The sequence below is a fragment of the Zonotrichia albicollis genome, chromosome 3 (genome assembly GCF_047830755.1).
Source record: "Zonotrichia albicollis isolate bZonAlb1 chromosome 3, bZonAlb1.hap1, whole genome shotgun sequence".
NCBI classification, from domain to species: domain Eukaryota; kingdom Metazoa; phylum Chordata; class Aves; order Passeriformes; family Passerellidae; genus Zonotrichia; species Zonotrichia albicollis.
In genome coordinates, this window is record NC_133821.1 from 6,212,393 (window position 1) to 6,238,168 (window position 25,776).

At 37.5% G+C, this 25,776-nt stretch overlaps 1 protein-coding gene across 5 annotated transcripts in view; it reads right to left on the reverse strand.

Annotated features, from left to right (window-relative positions):
* Window positions 1-25,776, reverse strand: part of SUPT3H (SPT3 homolog, SAGA and STAGA complex component) — a 255,319-nt gene that overhangs the window by 48,249 nt on the left and 181,294 nt on the right. For all 5 annotated transcript variants that reach the window (XM_005490363.4, XM_074536525.1, XM_074536527.1 and 2 more), the window contains exons 7-11: window positions 7,952-8,027; window positions 5,194-5,306; window positions 4,478-4,585; window positions 3,816-4,004; window positions 1,271-1,381 (exon numbers count right to left, since the gene is read on the reverse strand). In XM_005490363.4, coding sequence (XP_005490420.1) covers window positions 1,271-1,381; window positions 3,816-4,004; window positions 4,478-4,585; window positions 5,194-5,306; window positions 7,952-8,027 — 597 coding nt within the window. The remainder of the gene's footprint in view (window positions 1-1,270; window positions 1,382-3,815; window positions 4,005-4,477; window positions 4,586-5,193; window positions 5,307-7,951; window positions 8,028-25,776) is intronic.

A 25,776-nucleotide genomic window follows, 5' to 3' on the forward strand; every position in this document is an offset into this window, starting at 1 on the left:
TTCTGCAGCTGTTTATGTGAGTGCTTTACTTTTTAAAAATAAAGTTAAATACATTCTCTGCTTTCAGAAGCTATTGCCATATTCTTAACTACCACTACTACTTTTTAGCAAACTTCTGCTAAAGACATTTTTCTGTTTTGAACTGGAAATTCTATCCAACACTTTACAAGATATTAATCTCGCATTTCTGTGTGGCAAAAGAAAAAAAGCAATGTTACATAAAGACAATTCATTGCAATTGTGTATTGACCATCATTAATAAATCAAACTTTCACTGCCATCTATAAACCACTGATTAGTTTTGGCACTAGGAAAATTATAACTAATAACATTATAGCTTTTCTCTTCTCTTGTTCCTTGCTTCTGAAATCCCACTATTTCCTTTATACTTATGGCCTTCATATACTTCTGCATTGCTTTTATGTATATTAATTAATCCAAATTCAGAAGAAATTTCCTTTCCTAAAATCTCTCAGAAATTGGACAATTTCATCCTGATTTTTAGAAGCTGAAGTCCTGTTTGGTGGATTTTGTTTGTTTTTTTTCTATAACTGTTTCTTTGACATTTACTATTTTCTAAATGCAGATATTCTGAGGTAAGCAGGATAAAAGCCAAACAGAACTGCAGATGAGAAGAAAATGACCCCAATTTATGACATTGGAGATGGACTGCTTTTGCATTTTCATCAGCTGAGAATAAAGAATTTATTTGGCTGCTCTGAACAATGGATTTGCAATTTGCATAGAAAAAATGATGGCAAAACCTCAGAACCCATCAGTGTTTTACCACAAGATCAGTTCTATTACATTTCAGTGGAGGTTCAAAGTTGTCTAAAAAAACCCATTCTCTTCTTTCCCCAACCGTAAATGTGTCACTTGAGAGTTCAGCATCCAATTGGAGCAGTATCTGACACCAAACTAATTTTAGAATATAAAGTGCTCTTCACCATATTGGAATACATATAATTTAAAATAACTGTAAACCTAAACTTTGGAAAAACAGAAAATTCAAGCACTAACAAAAAAGCATAATTTGTAATTGAAAGAAAATAATATTTGAAAGGAAAAAAACCTTTTTTTTTTGTCTTTCCAAAAAGAGACAGAAATTACTAAGTTTTATTTCCCAAGAGAATTATGCCACTTTTATAAAGAAAATTACAGTCACCACAAATTGCTCTCAACAATTCCAAAGCTTCTTCATTTGACCACTTGAAAATCAGAGTTCTTTAAGATTATAAATATAACTTTTTATAACTCTGTTATTACGTACTGTGAATGGGGAAAGGGGGCCAATCTTGTGGCCGTAGCGCCGAATGGCCTCTCTGATGTGGCTGGGCTGGATGGCATCACTTTGAGCCTCCATCCCACAGGCTGCAGTGCTCTGCAACAGAAAAACACATAAATTGTTACTAAATCAAAAACACACAACAGACCTACAGTGCATAAAGTATGAAAATAAACCTTTATGAAATGGACCGATTTTTTTTTCCTGAGGATACACATCATTGGTGCCACACACTACATCAGAGAAAAAAAAGCTATTAACAAATCAAAGAGGACTTTTACATGAACTTTGCTTAAGAGACCCAAAGAACACCATGTTAGTCCTTTTAAATCTTTCACCTAGTGCTGCTCTGTGTTGCAATTGCAAAGAGCAGAAAATGTTCAAACTCAAATGAAAGGGTCATATAAGTTGTACTCCAATACCACAGAAACTATTTTTAAAACATTTCAGGCTCTTATGATGATGTCAAGGGGTGGGGAAAATATTGAACAAACACCTGAAGTGGAAAGCAATCTGACACCAAAATCACCATTGAAGAGTATCAACTTGAAATTTGAACCTGCAACACATGACATAAGGGTGTTAGAAGGATACAAAAAAAAATTAATTACCTCAAAGTGACTTTTTTGATTATGGACCCTGAATATGTAAAAATAAGAATTCACTGCTATTGGCAGATTGTACAATAATTTTCCTGGGATTTTAGAAGAAAAAGTTACTCTTTTCTCCTTGCTAGCCAACTTGAAATATTGATTTAGGCTCCACCAAGACACAGCTGCTTGCCAGAATTCAGATGATTTATCTAATGATGGCTGCTTGGCAATAAATGACTGAAAATTGTATTAGTGAGTGCACTGAGAATGACAAAAACTTTAATTATACACTGAAGTTTAATATACACACATCCATGGCCCCCTCATACATTCACATCATATCCTAATGCTCTCAAACTTGGGATGTTTTTTACAAAATGTTTTATTTTCAAGAGCACTGAGTCCACTGGAGCCTGTGAGCACACAAAGAATTATTCATTATATGATGGCAGATTTTTCTCCTGCTGATTGACATCCATAAAGGGAACATGAAACTCAAATATTTTCTGTTGGACTAGACCTTCATGGCCTAAAAATAGTATTTTTCACCAGGTTAACTTGTTTGCTACATTTATATCCAGTAGACACCTAAGCAAATTAAGTCACTAATGAGAATATTTAATTAAAACTGTGCACTTTTTGGAATATAATTACTTTGAAAGGCATTTAGTCAAATACTACGAACTTAAACTCTCAGCATCAATAAAATACAATGCATCAAAAACTACAACTCCAGCTAAATTTCTGTTCCTAGGTATTATAATGAAAATCAGCCACAGGAACAAAACATAATAAATTATAATATAAAAAAGGAAGACGAAAAAGCAGAAGTCCTTCCAGGATTCACTAAAAGCTTTCCAACCACTGTATAATAAGGCCAGGAGGAAGCTGAACGCTTCAGAACTATCCACAGCATTGATGACATCAGAAGGAGAAAATACATTTTTTCTACCTTATCACTGTAGAAATCACCAGTTTTACCCTGAAAAGTGAGTATTTTTTTAATAAAACACTTGATAAAATCCCAAGTAGTTTCACTGCTTTTCACCAAAATGAGCACTGCCATCACATTTCTTCAAAACATCCCCAAGTGACCAGCACAAGTTTTTCTCTACAGTTTATTTAATCACATTGATTTCTCTTGTGAGTTTTAAGTACATATATCCCTCTCAATACACCAAGACTCTGCAACAGCAGACAAGAATTGTAACACATATTGCATACTCTGAATATGAGACATCTCTGTTTTATACAAAGCTAACAAATATTTAGCTTGAATGCAAACAACTGGTACAAAAAAGAAGCAAGTCAGGCGAAGTTGTTAAAAGCAAGGGTGGCAGTCACCTCAGGCTGCTGAGATCAGGAAGATCACAAGCACCTCTTTGCCTATTTTGCTTTTATTTTGGCCCTTAAAACCTGAGCTTGCTGCCCCTGTCAGAGAAAGGGATGATCATCTGTGGTGGTGACAATTGCTGTGCCTGTAGAGGACCAGGTTATCTTAGAAGCAGCAGTTGTCACCTTGACAAAATTCAGTTTGCAGACATTATTAGAAAAATTTAGCATAATTCTGATAGAAAAAAACACCAATCCACACATTTGGCCGTACAATAGCAATGGCCATCAATATGTGATATAGGTTTAAATTAATATTTAAGACAACACACATTATTTGCTGTGAGGATGGTGAGGCCCTGGCAGAGGTTGCACAGAGAAGCTGTGGATATCCATCCCCGGAAGTGTCCAAGGCCAGGCTGGATGGAGCTTGGAGCAACCAGGTCTAGTGGAAGGTGTCCCTGCCCATGGCAGGGGGTGGGAACTGGATCATCTTTAAGGTCCCTTCCAACCCAAACATTCTGTGATTCTCTGATGATTTCCTGAGAATGTTTTGGGGTTTTTTTCTTTTTTATTTTTTTTCCCTGGGATTGTGCACCAAATACCTTTTTTCTTTTCCTTTGTTTGGATTTGGTGGAGTCCTGTCCAATTCCACCGTTCCCCAAGGCTCCTGAGGGGGTTTTCCCAAGGTGTTGCTGCCCTGCTGATGCTGGTGGGGTGGGTGTAGGGGGTGGTGTGTTCTCAGGGGAGTCAAGACTGGTCTTCACACTCGCAGACTGCCCTAAGAGGTGGGGCTGTAAAAGCAAAATGTCAAACAGCCACAACATAATCAAATCACAAACAAACCTCACCCCATCTATTTCCTTCTCAGATTCCCTGCTGGAAGAGATGCAATACAGAATTTGGTTTTTTCATTCTAGAAGTTACTATGATATCTGTGTATTATTAATGCGTGCAACATAGTACTTAGTGCATTTGCCAATTTTGAAAACTTTAATCTCCAAATCTGCAAAAGAGCCTTGAACACAGAGAGAAGAAATTTTCACCCAAGAAAAAAGGATTTTTATTTGATTATAAAGGCACTACTGAGAATTTAACATTTAGAATTATAATTTAATATCTTTCCATCTAAATCCATAACTTCAAAGTTCATAAACTCCATAACAGAAGTCTGTACCAATATCACATCCAATAATGACAGCTTTGGAAGAAAATACATTTACAAGCAAAACATAAAATGCATTAATATATGAAAAAGCAAGTTTACCTCAGTAGAGTTGTGGTACTGTATGAAGGTGGCAGATATGGCATGACTGAATGGGTCACCAGCTTTGGGAATCATGTCCTGTTTAACCAAAAGGGCCAAGTCCACCAGCTGGAGGGGTAAAACAGGTGGAGTTACTGACATGGTACTAAAATGACATTGTAACAATGGGAGAGTGAGGGTTGTGGGTTGAAGCAGAATATTCTCAATGTTTCTCAGATGAAAATAAAGTTATTCACATATTTCAGCCTAAAGAGCCTTTCTCTTCCACTTCTGTAAATACATGGAGCAATCTATCTACCCAAGAGGGCTCGGCTTGGCACTAAGGTAGCATTTTGTTTTCCAGGAAATCCTTCTTTCTAATCCAGTTGTGCAATGGGATTGAATGAGCCTCAGTGCACTGCCAAAGGTCACATAGCAAAGTGTGTGGTTTCAGTTTGGACTTGAAAAAGGTTCGTGCTGGACTCCCCTCTCTCCTGCAGCCATTATAAAACATTTCTGTTTGTGCATGAGATGGATGAACACAGCACAGCACACATCTGTCACACAGCAAATTGAAAGACAGCCTGGATTTTTGAGCTGGTCTCATGGAAGGTGTCCCTGCCCATAGCTGGGGGCTGGAACTGGATGAGCCTTAAGGTCCCTTCCAACCCAAACCACCCCATGACTCCTCCAAGAGTAATTAATTCATTTTCACTAGAGTTCCATCAGTCCCTTACCTGGGCCACAGTCTCATATGCTAAATATGCTAAAATCTCCATTGCAACTGCATTTGGCTTTATTTCCATACTGCTACAGTCCAGCCAGTCACGGAACTTGGATGCTTTCTTTGCTGTCAAAAGTCAAAACCATAGGGGAAAAAGAAAAGTTAATGATAGATAGGCCAAAATAATCCATTTTTTAGGGTCACAGAAATACTGCAAAACTCTAGCAATTAGTGTGAATGTGATTTGATTGGCCAAAGAAGGAATTCTCAAAATGGAACCAGTGGGGAAAGACAGCTATTTCATACATTTTGGAGACCCATAAGCACATGGAATAAAGAGAAAAAAACAAGATAATCGATCACACAGGAGATTTCAGAACAAGGAAGGGTCAACCTCAGAGAAGCATGGACCAGACAAACTTGCTTTAGAATATATTACTGTAAAATAAATAAAATTATTGCATCACATCTTTGATGAATTAAAAAACACTACAAGAAATCAACACAAATGTGAGTCCAGATAAAACTGACATAATTGTATTAAATATAGCAAAGACACATGAAGGACAGAAGAACTTGGAAGTCCTGGTGTTAACTTTACAGGGCTGAGATGCTCACAAGTGAGCCAAAATTATTTGTACAAGAGTGTTTTGTAAGTGTGCTTTGGATACACATAAATAAGGATAGATGTAAAATTAACATTCATTCAAGAACTTCACACTGGTAATGGGTGAGATTGATTCAGAAAAAGGGCAGCAAAATACACGGGATACTGAAATTTAGTATTTGCTTGGAGAGTGAGAGGAAGGATAAAGAAGATCTTGCTTAGGTCAGTGGTGGACAAGATGATCATAGAAATCTGTGGACATAAAGGAGCTACTGAGACAGAGATCTTAATGAGGGCTGTTTGTGAGACAGGACAACCAAAACAAAGTAAATACAAGGTGGAAAAATTATCTGCAGGAACAGGAAACAACTCTTTGAAAAAGAATTTTCAATCAGGACTAAAAAGCTACAGATAAGTCAGGTGTTAAACAGAAAAAAGGTCAATGGAAGGCAACATTGCATAATTAACGAAAGAAAAACAAACAAACAAACAAAAATAAAAAGGAAGAAACACGAGAAGTGTGAAGGTGATAAAACGATCAAAAAATGTTCCCTAGAATTTAAGTTTGCAATTCTATAGTACTTGATCCTTTGAGGGACCTTTTCTTTTGCCTGTCTTTAAAACTGCAGAAATATCTGGAGCTGTGATTATTTATATATATTTTTTTAGAACAGGTTTCTTGAAGTCCCATCCAGGTTCATTCTCTTGTGACAGAGAGAATTGGGCTGTAATACAAGCCCAATACAATGGGCTTGTATTACAGCAATACACTTTGTTAAATGTAGTAACACAATCAATTTTTACTGAAATAAACAAGTAAAAAAAGCCTTTGGACAAATATTCTCCATGGCCTTCAGTATGTTCTGTCTAATTGAGCTCATTTTGTGGAATTGAATTTGTGCCCATGTCTCTCTTGGTACTATTTTCTAACCACTGTAATTCTCTTTTTCTTTAATGACATTAAATGTCAGTGAAAAAGAACCATATAGACACGGTCATTTAAAAACACTGTGAAAATAACACTGAGATATTTTTATAGATCACAATCTCTTGGTCAGCAACATTCTATTTTATTTTGAAAATGTAAGATTTTTATTTGTTATGTCTCCAGATGGCAATTTTGGGGTTTTAAAAATGACTTTATCACAAACCTCTCATTTCCTGAAGTCGCCCTAATCTGAAGTATCATTTATTTAATGGTTCACAGATGTGTGATGCCAAATTATAACTAAACATAAAAAACATACTGAATTAGAAAAAGAAATGCTTACAAAACATGTTTTCCTACATTTGCTGACGTTTGCTGATGGAGAACAGTATCTCAAATGCGTCATTTATTCACCATAAATGAGACACTTTTTCTTTGAATTTAAAAGGAAGAACAAGATAAGGTCTCCTTTAATGACACCACTGTGCTCAAGTCTGTGTAGTAGGATCATGTGCTGTTTCGTCATGATTTTTACTGGCTCATTCACCTCCTTTTCTCTGACATTTGACCTAAAACCTTAGTCATCACTTAACCACTTCTGTAATGATGTTTTACTACAGGATCAAGCCCATTAATTTACAGCTCATTATAGTTGTGGCCCACAAGTACTTCTAGTAAGTTGGTTTTCAGTGCTAGTAAAGCCCTAATTCTGTCATCATGTTATTAGTGTTGGAATGGCTAATGGTGAATAAATTCCACAGCAGGAGCTTACAGCTTAAAATAGAAAAGACTCTTTAGTGAGTTCTTTGTGTCTCTGCGGATCGGGAAATAAAAGCAAAACTTTCTGCTCTTCTCTAATTTTAGACGCATTCCAAAAAACCTGCAGCCATGAAACTTTGCTTATGTGCTGACTTTAGCACCACCATGACAGACTTTGGGCAAGTGTGGTTTTAATCCATTAGCTCCTCACCAGTCCTGTCTTTGCAGTCATCCCCACCAGCTCAGTATCTGAGCACATAGAAAGCTTGGTAAATATTCAAATAGAATACTCTGCCTGACGGCCTGAAACTGTGCTAAATTAACTGTTCCCAGGAGTTACACAGACAAAGAATTTAAAGTTTTACTACTGTGGATGAAACAAAAGCGCTTTCAAAAAACATGAGGTTCTGGTGTGCTCACTATTAAATGAAATAATAATCAAACATCTTAATATAGTGCAGCCATTATAATACTTACAAAAACTCAATTGCCGACTTTCACAGAATTCTGCATACTGGACTGAGTCCATGGCTCGTGTTTGTCTTTCTGCTCTCTGACAAAAGAGTAAAAGTACATGATGTACCTTATTCCAACAGGACTGCATTCCACAACAGAAATTATAGCACCAAAGAGCCCTTGCCACAACCTTGAAGCAACCCTCCCAAATTAAACATGCATTGAACAAGTCAAGATGCAGAAATATAAACCACAGATGGGTTATTAGTCTTGTGAGTTAAATTTCCCAGAGGAGAATGTCAATTGCTATTTTCAAAACCTGCCTGCACACTGCTCACCCAGCCCGGTGGTGAGGGCTGAGAGGAGAAAGGTACTGAGCACTGCTGCCCTGATCAAGATGCACATTTAAACTGAAGCACACGAGTATTCTGCCTGTGTGTTTACAGATGACCAGAAAAGTAAAATGTTCTCCTGGACCGAGGCCAACACGTTCTGCACTGAGCAGAACTGAATCTGTGTGATTCTAAATTGTGAAATTAAAAAATTCCATCACAATGATGCTTCAGACAGAGAGGGGCATTGAAGTGTCCCTTCCCACCCTCAATACACAGTAATGTATCTGTTTCTTTTTCTTTCACTCTCAATTTACAGTTCAATTTTTATACTTCTGAACATTTCAGGAAAAGAAAGGAAATTAGATTGAATTAGAGCTCATGGGAGAAAAAATATGTTCAAATGTTTACTACTGCACTTAAGAATGTATTTCACATGGAGTTCAGTGACAAGCAAAAGAATGCATCTCAAAAGAGTCAAGTTACAAAACCAAAAATACTATGCACAACATCCCCTCCACATATACAGGATGCTGTAATTGAATCATGGTTGAAGCAGATCTGAAGTCCATGGTTAGGTCTGAGCAGGTGCTTGAGTTCTGTTTAATTCAACAGAGCAGGGGTGATTTTCACAAGGTAAAGATCTGGTCTTCACAAGAGATTAAACCCTTCATGCATCAGAGAGGGGAAGCTTTAGTTAAGATTAAAAAGAAGGATTGTCCCTTTCAGAAGCAGAGAGCTTAGTCCAATCTCTCAATCCAGCAGATCATTTTAAACAACAAGGAAAGGAATAAAAGTATCTTCCAAAGTAATTCAATTAATAAATCATGACACCTGAGCTATCACTACAAAGTGGTGTCAGGAGGGGTTGATGGCACTGAGACTCTGCTTGTGCAGTGAGCCCAAGAAGCTCAAGAAACCACGAACAAAGAATGAAAAGTAGAGGTGTGCTCACACCCAGGACAAAAACACAAGGGAAAAACCACACATAGAGACACAAAATTTCACACTCTGAACAATTTTACATCTGATGAAATCAAAAATCACAGAGTTCTGAGTTCTTCAATCTGATTTAATAGAAGACAATAGGGCTATTGGTAAGCAAGTGTGTATATATATATATGGCTCCATGCTATACAACCTGGCAGCTCTCAAATCAGGGGAAAAAGCAATTAAATAAAATTAGCACTTAAAATTCACAGTTTCGCTCTTTATTCTATGCCTTTTAGGTCACTCTTCTACAACCATCCAACCCTTCACTTATGAGACTGGCTTCACAGTCAACACATTCAGTTTAGCTGTAAACTAAACCCCAAGCTGAATAAAAACCAGGAATACACCAGGACTGTCCTTTCATTTCTTCTCTATCCAGTCAATAATTTCAACTATATTTGAGTCTTTAGTCAACATGGTAGAAATTTTTCTACTCAGGCATTTTCCACTTCTCCTATGCATGGCTCTGGCAAACTGACTACATTTTTAGGAGCTGCCATTTCATATTACTAAAAATTTTCAGTTAATCCATTCCAACAAGATGTTAAGTATAAACTGAGTTTTTATTCCTTTAAAAATAATTTTCACAATCCATGCTGTAACTTCAACCCATTACAGAACTCAACTTTGCCCCTGAATTAATTCAGCTATACTTTTGAAAACAGAAGAAATCACAGAGATAATCTAATCTGAACTTCTGCATAGCACAGGACACTTCTCACATAATATATCCTACAAACAGCAGTCCTAGAATTCTTCATGTAATTTACTTTATGCTTTATAAAAGCCTCTAATTTGGGGTTTAATTTTTCACATATTTAAGAGATATCTTCTTTAATTAATTTTAAAAGCTAGGTTTTTTGCAATGTCGTTTAAATTCTGTAATCCTTTTTTTTCCTGTTGCCACCTACATGTTAAACCATTGGCTATTACCCTTCACATCCAGCCCTCTCAGGGATTTAAAACCCCTTGAAACAATAATGAAGGCATGGAAAAACAAAATCATATGACATGGTAATGTGAGGAATTATTCTTTAAAGTCCTACCTGAGATGATAAAAAAACCCCAACATGTAGAAATTTGGCAAGGATACTTTAACTTTCACAGGCATCCCATAATGTAATATGGAAACAGCAAAACCAGATTAATCCCAAAAGCAGTTATGTCAAATTAAATGATTCAGCAAAATAGACCTCAATGCTCTGAAAAACAGACTGTCAAAGGCTACAGGTTTCATTATAAGTATTACAAATTTCTTTTTAAGTGAATAATCTCAAAGGTTTGTTAAAAGAAAGGTGCTGCTGAGGGATTTTTCCAACAGGAACGTCATTTCTCTCTACAAATTGTATACAGTAGTTGTCTAAACACTGGATTTAATGATGTTCGTATATATTAATTAAATACTTTCAATTGCTTTCTCTCTGTAAAAATATTTTTATTTAGCAAAATTACTTTCATATATGTGAAATAAAATTCTTTTCTTCCTTCAATTCTCTCTTTAAAATAATTCTTTCTTAAAGGTGGATTCCAGTATGATGCTCTAAATCGCCACCAAATAAAATCGTGTTTGTCATAAATAACTAGACTTTATTTTTTTTCCTAATTCACTTTAACAAAAGAACCCTCACATGATGTCATGGAACCTCCCAGTTTGCAGGATAAAGACAGACATTCTTTCAGTCCTCCCAGTTTTAGAATGGTCTCTAAATGACCATCAAATCCAGCAGAAATGAACAGATGAGTGGCACAGCTGGGTCATCTTTTAGGAAACACCAACCCAAAGACAAGATCTTTTTCCTCTTCATTTCTCAAGACCACAAGCAGTATTTTATTTTTTTTCTCCTATATCATCCCTGCTTCGAAAAATTAAGCAGATACGACAAATGGCAGCAATGGCACTGCTCAGCTGGTTTATCAAAAGAATTAACAATAGATAGTTTTAACTCCCTCTCTAGTAGTACTAGTCACTCTAAGCAGTTAAGAGGCTGAGTTATGTGCTGTACTGCAGAGTTAAAATACTTTGCATGCTTTCCTTGGAACATGCTGAAGGATGCAGGAGATAGGACCTGGCACAGTAAACGTCTGCTTAGTCTTCCAAAAATGTGGTGCATTATATCTTTCTTTCAGCATAAAGAACTAAAAAGGGAAAGGAAAGAAAAAGGTAAAGAGTTGCACGTTGTCACCTACCATCCAGGATGAAAAATAATCTTATTTTTATTCCGTTTTGAAGCTTTCACACTTGACATACAAAGCTCTTTGTGTGGGGGGAAGAAGGCAGATGGCCAAATGTTAACATGCTCACCGACTGCTCTGTGTTTGGAGGAATTGTGCCCAGGAGCTGCTAAACTGGAACATTTGAAAAACATATGTGGCACGGCTGGACACCCCTGTGCTTGGCAGCAGTGTTGGGAGGAAGATGCTGGCTTCCCAAACCCTCACACACTCATCTTGTGGAGTGATTCCTGATTCCCTCTGCTCAAGAACTCTCATTGTGGCCCAATCACGGTTCCAAAGGAGCCAGGTCGCTACCCCAGGGAAAACCAAAGCTGCCCTGTAAGGGCTGATATTGCCAGAATAGAATGGTAAATATTTTTTTATTATTATTATTTGGACTGGAGAATAACAGGGCACTGTGTGCTGTGCCTGACAGCTCTGGGGTGGGAGGACAAAAACTGCAGGGTTGTCAAGGCCTGGACTGTTGTAGGGCAATGGAGATGCTCCAAGGGCTGGAGCCCCTCTGCTCTGGGGCCAGGCTGGGAGAGCTGGGGGTGCTCAGCCTGGAGAAGAGAAGGATCCAGGGAGACCTTAGAGCCCTCTCCAGTACCTAAAGGGGCTCCAAGAGAGCTGGAGAATGACTTGGGACAAGGGATGGAGTCACAGGACAAGGGGGAATGATTCACACTGACACAGGGAAGGGTTAGATGGGATATTGGGAAGGAATTCATCCCTGTGAGGGTGAGGAGGCCCTGGCACAGGGTGCCCAGAGAAGCTGTGGCTGCCCCATCCTTGGAAGTATCCAAGGCCAGGTAGAGCAGCCTGGGAAGAGGTCCCTGGCCATGGCAGGAGGTTGGAATGAGATGATATTTTAAGGCCTCTTCCAACCCAAACCATTCTGTGATTCTGTGAAAAATTACCTAGATTAAAAAAAAAAAACCAACAAAACCAAACCAAACCAAAAAAAACAACCAAAAAAAACCCCAAAAAACGCAAACCCAAAACCTGAAAAAACAAGCAAAAGGTAGCTCAACATTGAAGTATTTAAGAAATATGCTGAAAGCACATTTTTAGTCTTCTGAATTTTGACATTATCTGAGGATTATCACTGTCTGAAGGCTTCTGTTACATAGAGGAAAAAGGGCATTTACTTTTCTGAGAATCCCTTGAATTGGTAAGTAAAGAATAAAAAAGGGAGGTTAAAGAGTAAGCATTTTTGAAGTCTAAGCTTACTCAGAGTTTTATACAGAAAATACAAATGTCCTTTGGGGAAAGATCAATAGGTGTTGTAATGTAATACTTGATTTGGCTACAAAGTACACACATCCTGGGGTTTTTTACCCATCTCTTACAGAACATATCACACATTCTGTAGCAGCCATTAAACTGAACAAGTCTGCATAGCAACTTAGGGGCTTTGATTTCATAAAGGCTTTGAGTGCCCATGTGATTAGAACAATGTTCCCAATATTAGAAGAAAAGATTAGATGTTTTTCTGGTAGACCAAGCTGATCTCAATTTTAATGCATTTTTACAGTAAAAATAGTTTTGCTTTTTTTCTTCACAGTATTACTAGTAAAATTCCCTACAATAAACAGAGTTTAAGACCTTAAAACCTTAAAATTCTTAAATTTTACAGAGATTTTAAGGATCTACAACTGTAAATGACAAGAAGAAAAGGGTGAATTAATAAATATTAAATATTAATTGAAATATACTTTTAAATTATAATCTTCCTTATAGAATTTCTGTCCAGAGACAAAATATGGAATTTACTTGAAGAACTGAAGACCTAATTAGTCATCTAAAGTCTTTTTATTGTAAAAAAGACATTAGACACGTTCAGTGAGTAACTTAATCCTGAACTCAGTGTTTAAAATGTGGAAAAGAATGACATCTATGAATTTGTCTGAAGTCCATCAGCTGTGGCCATCAGCAATGGAGCCCAAGGGATGCTGGATTAGCTCTACTCTGCACAGCTCAGGCATCCTCAGAAAGCCAAATGAATCCACCTGTGATGAGTGAGGGGTGAGCACCACCAGCACCAATAAGGAAACAACTTCCATTTGAGGGCCAAGCAAGGGCCAAGAGTAAAGAATGACTCAGTAAATTCAGTTCCTGTTCTGATCTCCAAGCAATTCAAGAATAAACAAGGGCAACTTTATGCCCAGCTAAAAGTTAACTCCATTCATCTCCCTGGAACTATGGAACACGTAATCCAGCAAAGTATCTGCAAATAAGTGGGGGGAAGGGAGCTGGCAGGACTGTTTAAGATAATGTAAAAATTTCAAGGGAATTATGAAGAAAGAAAGTAAATGAAATTGCGCAGACAATAACAAAATGAATGGATTCATTCCCAGCAGTCATGATCTCATTGCTTAAGGAATAAATAAAACTGACCTCCTGATAGGGACTCACTGCCCCTATAATACTCTCCCCTTGAACATATGCAAAATCTACACATACAGTATTTATTTGAACAAGTTCCATATCATATCCAAATTCCTTGTCTAAATTTATTAGTGATAGTCTGAAATGTGGGGCAGGAACCTGGAAACAAAACATTTCCATTTCATGGAATATCTTTGATTTCTACAGGAAAATATTTTTTTCTGCTATAATATGCATCATCATGAATTTTGTAAAACTATGTGTTAAATTTATGGCTATCTTCTGTCAGTGCTTTCCAAAAAACATAAAATAATTTTGGATAAACTATGCTACCAAATGAAAAAAGTTATGTGGGAGATATTGATATATTAATATATCAAGACTACTGACTTCCCTCACTTTTCTGGCTGAGGACATTGTAGCACTTTCCTGTGGTTTCCATCTGGCTGTACATCAAAAACTTTACATACCATCTTAATATGAGGATACCTTTATATCTTCTGGATAGCATTCCTCTGAAACCTTACCCTGCCTCTGTATCCATTCATGAATGAGGTTCATATAAAGCACCTCACCAGTAAATCTTGCAGTCACCAAAACAGGGATCACTGCAAGGCGCTGGAGACACAGACAGCAGAGCAGCCTCTTTTGCATCTTGAGCTTTAATTGTTTTGTCTTAGTGGCAGCCAAAATCAGCCATCACATTCTATTTTTTTAATATTTCCTTTAGCTGACACACTGTTTGGAGTTGTGGCCAGAAACTCAAGGAGTGCCTTTGCCCCAAGGCTATTTATGGGGCAAAATACAGGCAAAACACACCTCACACACTTCCTCACCATCCTGGGTGTGGGAGAGATCTGTGAGATCCAGTCCTGCTCCTACAGATCCAAATGGAATGGCAGGAGGTGAATGGGGTTATTTCAGCACCAAGTTAACCTGGCAATCAATCCTAGACATACTCACTTCAAGTGAAACTCAATTCTCAGAAATATTCTATCTGTTCACCCAGCTACAACATAGCCAGAATTACCCAATTTAGAGCCACGACTTGTTCAGAAACACATTCAGTAAAGTTTGTAAACTGAGCAGTAGGGAAGTTTGGGAACAGCTGGGGACCAGCCCTCTCTCCCTCACTGGCTTTAACTGGTAAATGCAAATCAAAGAATAAACCTAATTTAAAAAAAAATGCATGGCAAAACTCTACCCTGTTAATAGCCACCATCAATACATCTTTCTAAAAAGACTTCTGATTGTTTCACTAATGTTACATTAGAAAGGAAAGGAAGTCTTTAAGAGAATTTTCTCACACCCTTTAAGTTGAAAAGGAAGTGAACCCAAGGTACATATTAGTAAGAAGCATTTCTGATGAAATTCATTGTCCTCTAAGGTTAACTCTGTTAATTGGGTCTGTTGACAGAGACTGTGAAATGCCCTCCTGAAACTTCACTTTAAAAAGAGGATCATAAGAAGATTAAGGAAAATTTTGACTGGAAGAAAGAGGAATAAGTTTCAGACCATATGAAATATACATATTCTTTTGAATAATCTTATTTTTAATAATTATAATTCTGTCTTTTCCCTTGGTCTTAATAAAATAGACTTGTATTCATTCCCAGCTGAACAACCAGTTCTCACAGTTCTTTTGACATCCTTCACAAGAATAATTGTAATTATTCTTGTGCAGGAGATTCACAAGCAATATAATGCTACAGGCATATCCATGCAGGCATGGTTGGCAGGTGATGCTCTTTCAGAGAATGAAAAAGGTTTATAATTAATGGGGGGTTTTTTTGAGTTAGGTTGCTTCTTCAATTTTTTTTTAAAGACTAATTTCCAAAATAATAGCAAAATATACACACACAAATTAAAAAGACACAAAGTTTTTGCTATATTTATAAGTAATTTGGTGTGCAGTACAGCAATCCACTTGTTAAGGCAAGATTGGGTCCTACAACTTAGAGGTGAAGTCCTGATTCTATAGTGTCCCCTACAATGTTTCATTTAACATCAATATCTGTAGGGTGCCACCCTACAAACACCTCCCCAATTTAAGGTTGCATGTAGAATACATGAATAAACAGTTTAGCTCAGTTATTTTCCATGACAAGTCCAAGTCTATCAACATTTATAATGAAATTGTGTAAGTGTATTCATGAATGTCTGAGAGGAAAACATGAAAATTAATTAATTAAACTTAAAACACATGGTACTAAATACTCATAGATGTTCTCTCCTTGGCATATGACTGGAGAATGCAAAATTACTCGGATTTATTTTGTGTGGTAGAGTCTGCTGTAACCAGAGAACAATACAGAGTGGTACTCCAAAATGTATTGCTTCCTTAACACCAGAAGCACAGAGACATTTCTCAATTTGTGGTATTTACACCACTGACTCTAATTCTGTGGTTGGGGCTTGAGTCCTTTGGAAAAGCCTTTCTAATTTGATAATTGAAAGACATGGAACTCCAGATAAAAATCACATCACGAAATTCAGGGAATAAGTGAGTCATACACTGAGCTAAAGAGGAAATGCTTCCCTTAGAAAAACAGTGACCAGGAGGAATTGCTTGAGATGTGCATGTCTCCAATAAAAGGAGGATGTGGACTTGCTGGAACAGTTCCAGAGGAAGAGATGAAGATGCTCAGAGGGCTGGAGCACATTTCCCATGGAGCCAGGCTGGGAGAGATGGGGGCATCCAGTCTGGAGAAGAGAAGGCTCCAGGGAGAGCCTCTTCAGAGTCTAAAGGGGATCCAAGAGAGCTGGAGAGGGACTTGGGACAAGGGATGGAGGGACAGGACGAGGGGGAATGGCTTCCTACAGACAGAGTTAAGGGTAAGATGGGATATTAGCATGGAATTCTTTCCTGTGAGAGTGGTGAGGCAACTGGCATAGGCTGTGCAGAGAAGTTGTGGCTGCCCCATCCATGGAAGTGTCCAAGACCAGGTTGGATGGGACTTGGAGTAACCTGGGATAGTGGAAGGCGTCTCTGCCATAGCAGGAAGTTGGAAATGGAAGATCTTTGTGATTCTGTGATTTCTCAAAGCAATTTATAACAGAGAAATGTCTCAGCTCTACTGGATGAAACTGGCTGCTCTTTGAACAGCCTTTTGAACAGTCCACACTTCCTGACATAAAAGAGAACCAGACTCAAAATTCAGAACTCCTTCCTGGGTTCTGCTACTAATTTGACATCCAAGCATGGCTGAGTGCAAATGAAGGCTGAATTAATAATATTTAAGGCTCATTTCAAAGATGACATTTTATTTGATTGATCATAAAGTAGCACAAAGCTTGTGTGTGGTGATGCCACGATGCACCATAGCTGTGTGTTCCCATCTTGCACAGGCTGGGGGAGAAAAAAAGCACAGTCAAACCTCACAATGTGCCAGGTATGATGAGTAAGGAAAGGAGACACTAAAAATTGCTGTCTGAAGTGATGGACTTTGAACAAAAGCATTATGCTCTTTTTGCTTTTAATTGGGGCTCCCATCACTGAGAACAGAACTTGATCCGACATGAATATTTCCTTTGTCAATAGTTAATTGAAATATTGAATATTGTTATTTTTTAACTATGCAGAAAATTCTATGCTGCTATTCATTATTGTTGCTTAATTTCTTTAAATACAAATTTGTCTTCATAGTAGCCTTATGAGAATTATCTCCACTATATACATGAGAAATAAAATCATAATAACATCATTTTCCCAAAGGCAGTTTGTTTAATTGGCAAATGCTTCTTTTTTTCACCCTACTTTCTCTTTTCTCTTTCTAATGTTAGAGAGAAAAAAGGAAAATATGAAGATTCTGGGGTTTAACAACATGATTTAGCATTTGGAATTAGCTAATTTAAACCATCAGCTAATTTGACTAATTTGGAACAATCTATTTAGTTAGTCTCTTATACCGTGCCCATTGATAAATATACCACAAGATTATTAAGCATTTACATAAAACCAAAGAAACATATGCTCTCATTAATTCAAAACAATCCCCACCATCCAAAGCTACTAGAGGAGTTCTCTTATTAAACATCCTTGTTCCCTTCTTTGGAAAATAACCAGAAAAACTAAAAGAAAAAAAAATAATGCATGTAACTTTCACAGCAATACCTAAACCAGTTACATTCCATTTTGCATCAGAAGCAGAACTGAAGCCTTTCAATGAAGCTTTACTGACGTATTATTTAAAAGCAGAAAATTCAAGTTTTTAATTAGTGAACACAGATTTTGTTAGTTTGGCTAAGATTGGAAGATGAAAGTCAAAGTAAAATTCACTGACTGGAGAAAAAATACACAAGTGTAGGCTGATATTCTGTAACACAAATAGTAAAGTAGCAAACACAGTTTTTTAATAGTGACCTCCCAATGAATTTTCTCTTAAATAATCTCACCCATTTCATGGCAAAACAAACCAAAAAGTTGTTTGGGGAACCTCATTGAAGGCATCCCAACTTACCTTTGAGAGAATAAATGGTTCTGCATATCCTGGACTCTTGCTCTGCCCCCCCAGCATCACTTCCTACTACAGACCCTTGATGCATTTATTAAAATGAGGTGCCATGACAATAGTTTTGATGCAAATCTCTTTTTTTTAAAGTTCTGAGGTGAGGGGAAGGAGAGCAAAGAGCATCTGCTGTATAGGGGTTCATTACCATTAGCTTCACTGATAGTTTATCCTGTTTCCTAATGAAAGCAAAAAACCCCCACCGTGTCTCTATTAAAAAGCCATCAGATTTGGTATCCTGGTGACACTTTAAAGAGCACATTATGTGGGCAAACAAAATAAACATTTACCCTGGCAAATGGAAGTGAATTTGGGTTTTGACATACTTGGCAGGACGGTAGAATTATATTCATGTCAAGTATGCAGAAAAACTAATATAATATTTAAATATTTGCTTAAGTAATATAGAATTTAAACCAATGTTACATTAGAAGTAACATTTTTGTGAAATATTTTAAAGTTTTTTAGTATTGGACATGCCATGAAAATAATACTTTCAGCTGAAATTTCAGCCTTCTGCAGCCTTTGTTACACACTCCCTTCACTTGTAAGGCGGAAAAGAGTCCTCGTCTTCCACTGACAAGTTTTTATTTATATTTCCAAGACAAAGGCAGTTCTTGTGCTGATGCCATAAACTGATAATGAATCTATGCAGCTTTCCAAAGAAACAACCCTGGAGAATCTGAATTTTACAAATATTGATATAATGAGCTAATGTTAACACCACCTCAGCTCAACCCTACAGCAGACTTCGACTGTTCCATACATGTGTGTGATTATTTTAAACATCCCTTAGTTTGCAACAAGACTTGATTCAGTGAAGACAGATCTTCATATCCCTCAGAAATGCCAATGATCTCTGAAATTCTCAAATACACTCAATAACGTAGCACTAACTAATAAATAGAGCTTGCTATGGGATGCTTGTTTTAGTTCCAAAAGTAAGGATTTTGATGTACTGTCTAAATATACAACTACTGGACTTTCCTTTTTCTAAATCTGAATTCATATTAGCTGCACATACCCACAAAAACTTTTACCAATGCATCACAACTATAATTAGGAAATTTCAGGTAGAATATTCTGATTTACTAAGAGTATTTAAAAATATTTATTTATGATTCTGCAGTTTATTCTATTCCTGTCATTTATTCCATCTATGACTCCATAATTTAAGAAAAAGCTTTGCCTAATTTTACCACATTTGGAGGCACAAGCATAATTAAAAAATATCTTGAAATATTTTTAAATTGCCATAATATTATAAAACTCAGAGCAACAGCCCCAGTCTTCAGTGTAGTTGCACACTGTAGAATTACATAAATTTAAATCACTTTAAAATTATTCATTTAAATGAAAACTGATTTGTAAATTTAATTATGAGCTATTAAACTAACTGCTGGGATTTTCAGTTTTCCTAAATCAGCACAGTCCCTCTGAGCCCCATCATAGGAGTGAAGTCACAGCTTTATTTCTAACCATCAATTAAAAGTGTCATAAAGACTATTCAGACTGTCAGAAAAAAAAAAAAAAAAAAGGAAATTTGGGGAATTTTAGTTTTCTTCTTTCTAATTTGCAGTGTCTGATACACATTTTTTATGCTGCATTAATAATGGCTCTTGAATATAATATTCATTCAATCAGTCTGTTACAGAAATAAACATCAGGACACAATTCCCTGCACACATTCTTAAAATTGCTTACAGCGAAAAGAATCCCTTCCAAAGGAGTTAGCACCTTTCAATTCAGCATGTAAAATATTTAGTCAATTCCAGAAGGGGAAAAGAGATCCCACATAGAAAGAATTCTTCTTTTTTATTTTTTGGTTCTACTTTAATGCTACAGTTGGCTTTTTAAAGGTAGAAAGCTTTGAAATCAAGAACTTTGCAAGAGTTCCTCCTCAGAAAAGCCCTGGCTTTAATTCCTCTTCAAAATCAGCTATATAAATATTAAATATATGCAACAGTTAAGATTGATATTTCCATTGATGGTCACTGAAAGCTTTGTAAATTTAATGTGAAAACGAAAATTATTTAGTTTTTGAGATGTCAAAACCTGTTCACATTTCTAGGGGTTTCTGACATCTATTTAGATTTTTTCTGGATATCTGAGCTAACTGAAATGGAGGATTAGGGAGTTTTAGGGAGGTGGAGAGGTTCCAAAGTGAATCAAAGATCTATGAAAAAAAAGAAAAAATTAAATAGCAACATAGCCCTACTCAGAGGAACGCAAAACTGTTTTCAGTTCAAAATATTACAATTAAAAATTAAACATCATAAGGATGTAAAGAACAGGATCTTTAATACCAAGATTCTGAGGCACAGCTTGGAAGGTTGAAGTGTATTTAGAATTAAAGGTGTAGCAACACAAACAGCCATGGTCTGGCATCAATTACTTGACTGTGCTGTTAGAAGCTCCTATAGACTCATGCTATCACACATCCTGGAGAAAAATTACTCTTCAATGGTGGAATCTTGAATTTCTCATGGTTTCTGAATTTTTCTGACTTTTTTTAGTCAAGTTTAGCATCTCTCAAACATGCCAATGCCTCTGCAGCATTTTTGTCTCTTCTTTTAAAATACAGATCAGGGTACCAGAGCTGGCAAGGCACGAGAGCCATCTCACCAATGCATTCCTCTAAATTCTGGAAGCGGAAACCAGATCTCCAACCTTGAGGTATGTCAAGAGTTAACTCCCCTTTAAAGAAGAGTGTGATTAGTAGCTGGAAATCTGCCTGACTTCAGTACATCTGAGGATGCCATTACAATTTTCAGATATAAAATAATTGGCTGATGATACGAGCTGACAGCTAATACATCTACAATAAACACAAAAAAAAGTTATTTCCAAGCGGATGTAGGGAACGTGTTCCGTTTCCAGACTGTTTGATATGGTCTGTGTAAGGAGTGAGGGCTCAATACCAGATGCTGGATGTTCTACAAGCTCTTTCTGCAGATGTCTGCAGCCTGAGAAATTCAACAGTGCTTTGAATAACACCCCCAGTAAAAGCATCTTCTTGTCAGAGTCGCTGTATGATATAGGATATGGATCCCACACAAGTGGATGAACTGATTTTAAATAATACCATCTGACAATGGGGGAGAAAAAACTCTCAGTAGGTCTGACAAAGTCCTGGAAATGGCTGTTAGCCTTGGGAAATAAAATCCAGCCCCCTGACAGAGACTACCCGTCCTTCTTTTGTTTGATCAAATGGAAACCCAAACTTAATGATTGCTTCCGAAGTGCCGGAGGCAAAGTTTCAACAGCACTTAAACACTGCTACCAAGGAGTCCCTGTCCCTGCCCCTCGCATGTGCCACTCAAAAGCAGAGTGTGGAAAAGATGTTAAGGAATTATCTGAGAATAAAATGCATGCATCGGTGTAATTTTTGTATGACCACTTTGCACTGCTTTCTTGCCACTGCTCTTGTAGAAATGTCTTATAGCACACCAGGAGTGCGGCACGCACAATACAGACACCAGAGAAGATTTTGTGTTCTTCCTCATGCCTAAGAAATTCCAAAAGCCTGCCACTACCTGCATAAAAAAGTTAAAAGAGCTATCTCTGAACACATAAAACCACACATTCAACTGTGGCCCCGTACTTCACCAAGATCTTACTGAATTCACATGAAATATTATCTAAAATTTCATCTCTGTCCAAATTCAGTATTTTTGCTAGTGACAGTATATTATGGTCTTGTACTCCATAGAAAATTTAGGTCTCGTTGTAGATGTACTTTGTCAAGCCAAAGAGGCAGCAGTGGCTAATTTTTGTCAAGGTTTAAAGTTATTTTAATGCAAATCCCAGATTATTAAAAGGCCCAAATGCTGATCACAAGAATGTCTGTAAGAATAAACTCTGCATATGCACTCCATGAGGACTTTATGTAAGATAACTACCTGAAAATGAGATCTGCTACTGTTTTTCCTGATTATACAAATTAAAATAGCCTTTTCTGACCCATTTAATGAAAGTGTATACCTGACTAGGTATCTTCAATTTTTACAAAGATGGGAGAGCAGAAAGAAAGAAGAGAGAAGACAAAATTTAAAGTTTGAGGGGCTAAAGACCCAAATGGAATAATGCTCCCTTTATCAAGTGCATAAACTATGGCAGCATATTACCTGTGCTGTTCTGTAGGAATGTTGTGGGTCCTTTTTCTGGTGGATTGGGAGAGGATGCATCTCCAGTTTTGCAACATGCAGAGCTTAATTTTATTTTACCATTTCAACAGACACTTAGGAAGCTTAAATCTTGCTGCTCCTGGTTCCTTTGCTGCACCAGATGTGTGAAGCTCTCCCCAAGTGCAATTTTGCACAGCAGCCAGATCATATTCTTACGGAAGAATACAGCAAGCAACATTATAGATAAAATAAACCACAGCGACCGAGACAAAATGAAAGACAGAAAACACTGTTCCTTATGTACATAAAACATCTATTCCAGGAAATACCAGCAGCTACAGATTACAGAAAGTGCAGAAGCTGGAAAGTCCAATTATATGCTACCTAGATTTTTAAACAGTTCTTAGAAATCTGAGATGGTTTGTCATCTATTCTCTTTAAAAAAGCTCTTCTATTTCCAACCCACCGGCCATTTTAATATATGAAAGGGAAACTTCAGTGCAGGATCACAGGATGGTAGAATAATTTAATCCAGAAAATTTTTGGGCCTTTCAGAGATCTCTAGTTTGACTCTGCTCAAAAAAGGTCCAATTAGATCAAGTGGCTCAGCACCTTGACCAGCCAAGTTTGAGGTACCTCCAAAGATGGAGACTTCCTCATCCTCTCTGACCAACCAGTTCCAATCTTTGATCAGAGCAATTTTTATCTCATTAGGTATCAGTTCAAGTTCTGTCCTTTACCATGCACATCCAAGCAGGGTCTGGCTCCATCTCCTCCTGTCTTTAGCTGGAAACAGCAATGAAATTTGCCTTTTGCCTCCCCTTTTTCAGGCTGAGAAGCTTTTGTCTCTCAGTCTTTCATCATATGTACCCCCTATATTTCTATTTCTTGGTGACCCTCTGCTTCAGTATTTCAAAGTCCTGCTAGTACTTGGCAGCACAAAATAGGCCACAGATTCCAGATGTGGTCTCACAAGTGCCAGATCACGGGGAATCATTGTTTCCCTGACCTGCTGGTAACCTCTGCTGACACAGCCCAGCACGTGGCTGCCCCACACGCCGCACCCTTGCATGGGGTTACAGCATCCACATTTACTATTGCTGACCTTCGTGTCAGCCTATTTCTCCAGCCTGTCAACAAGGTCCTTGTGAATGCCAGGCCTGCTTTCCACACATTTCACTGCTCTGGATCGTGACTCAGTATTTATTTGCCATGCCATGAATTACTGCTTTTATTTAGTTTATAAGATTCAGCAGCTAATCATGTCTGAGTTGAATGCATAAAGAGAATCACAGAATTACAGAATAGTCTGCATTGAAAGGGACCTTAAAAGATCTGTGGTTCCAAACCCCTGCCATGGGCAGGGACACCTTCCACTATCCCAGGCTGCTCAGAGCCCCATGCAACCTGGCCTTGGACACTTCCAGGGATAGGGATGACTTCTCTGAAACACCTGCGCCAGTGTTTCACCACCCTCACAGTAAAGAATTTTCTTTCTCATATCTAAACTTATTTCACCTCTGTCAGTTTGTGCTTCAAGAAAATGCAGTACAAGGGGAGGCAACTACTCTGGTTCTGAAACGTCCTGTGCTTACTTTAGTTCCTTCCTGTTAATTTATATAGAAAACTGATGAAAGTAAAATCCCATTAACCTGCATACCTTCTATTCTTCATTGAACTTGCGTTCGTATTCTTACTCTCAATACTAAAATCACATCCCCTGTGAAAAAATCTGCCAGAGCGTCCTATCCTAGGGATAGTCTGTCAGGTTACAAGTGCAGCTTGTAGTTACAAGTCCTACCAGAATGAGCTTTAAAACAAAACAAAATGCTGGTAATTCTCATTCCCTAGGAAACTATGTGGATCTCAATCCCTAGGAAACTATTGGATTACCTTAATGACCTTCACCTTAGCAACAGACCCTTTGACTTTCCTCATGATATCTGAACTTGAGTGTGAATATAAGTGGGAAAGTTTAGCCCCTTGTTGTTTTGCAAATGTGAAAAAAAATGACAACATTTGACCATAGTAACTGGGTAATAGGTAATCAAACCTTGTGAAATGCTGGATTTTGGTCTGGAATTCACTGAAAGGAAGATGACAATATGGAGATAGAGACTATTGGGTGAATCAAGTGATTCCCAATTTTTTGCTTAAATGCCTGTGGTTCATTAAATCCTCTCTGACTTCAATGAAATAGTAACATTCACAAAATCCTATGTGAAAGAAATCAAATACTATGGACAACATAGCCCAGGAACCAGCAAACTGACCTCTTTATTTCTGAGGAGAAAAACTGCACTAGTCTTGGCTAATCCTGTGGTCAGATGGAAAAACAAAAAAAATAAAATGCCACACTAAAATTTAAAGCAGAAAAAGAAGAATTAAATATAAAAAAGGAGAGACAGAACAAATCTCTGTTTTGCCCAAGTTCCAGCAGTAGCAAGGTATGATCAGTATAATACAAAACTAGATTATGATAATTATTTTCTTCAACAGCCATACAGCACCCAGTGATCTGTGGCTCAAGTACTTCTTTAACCAAATGGCACATCTTTGTATTCAATAACCCTCTATGGATTACTCCCCCCTTTAAGTGGTGCAATTCAATAGATCTGAGCTCATTTTGGCTATATTTAGTTGGAGTCCAGCCTGAAAACTACTTCCAATGCTCCTCTGTACTGTCTGTGTGCTGCAGACTGGCTGGAGAGGCTCTGATGACACACAGTTTGCTCAGTCTGCTGTAAGAGGGCAAATTCCAGTGAGAAAGAAAAGGATTCTCAGTTATTTTCTGGGAGGTATTTGCAGGGTAAATCCATGGGCATGATTCAAAGCAGGTTTTACTTCCTGGCTGGAGTTTAATACTGGGAAAGACACCGCTAATCCCTCAGTGGATATACAGGGTAAGGAAAGGGAAAAAGGCTTCTCTGCTCTACCTGTGATGTCTAGAAATAGCAGACAAATGAACCTTCACATAAATGAGCCTGGCACAGCCTTAGGCCAAGGCTCTTGCATCAGCCTCCTATGGATGAAGCAGAAAAACTCCTTTGCTTTATATTGGCTTGTGAGTGTTCTCTATCCTCTGTTACACCTCAGACCCTTCTTTCCTGCAGCAGATGAAACAGAAGAATACCCTCAACTCCCTCTATTTCATGCCATAGAGAGCCTTCCTCTATTGTATTCATTTGTTAGAAGGTATTAATTTCTTCCACAGACAGATTTTTGTGATTGGAAACTTTAAATGGAAGGAAAGAGAAATTCAGGGGTGTCCTGACCTTGGT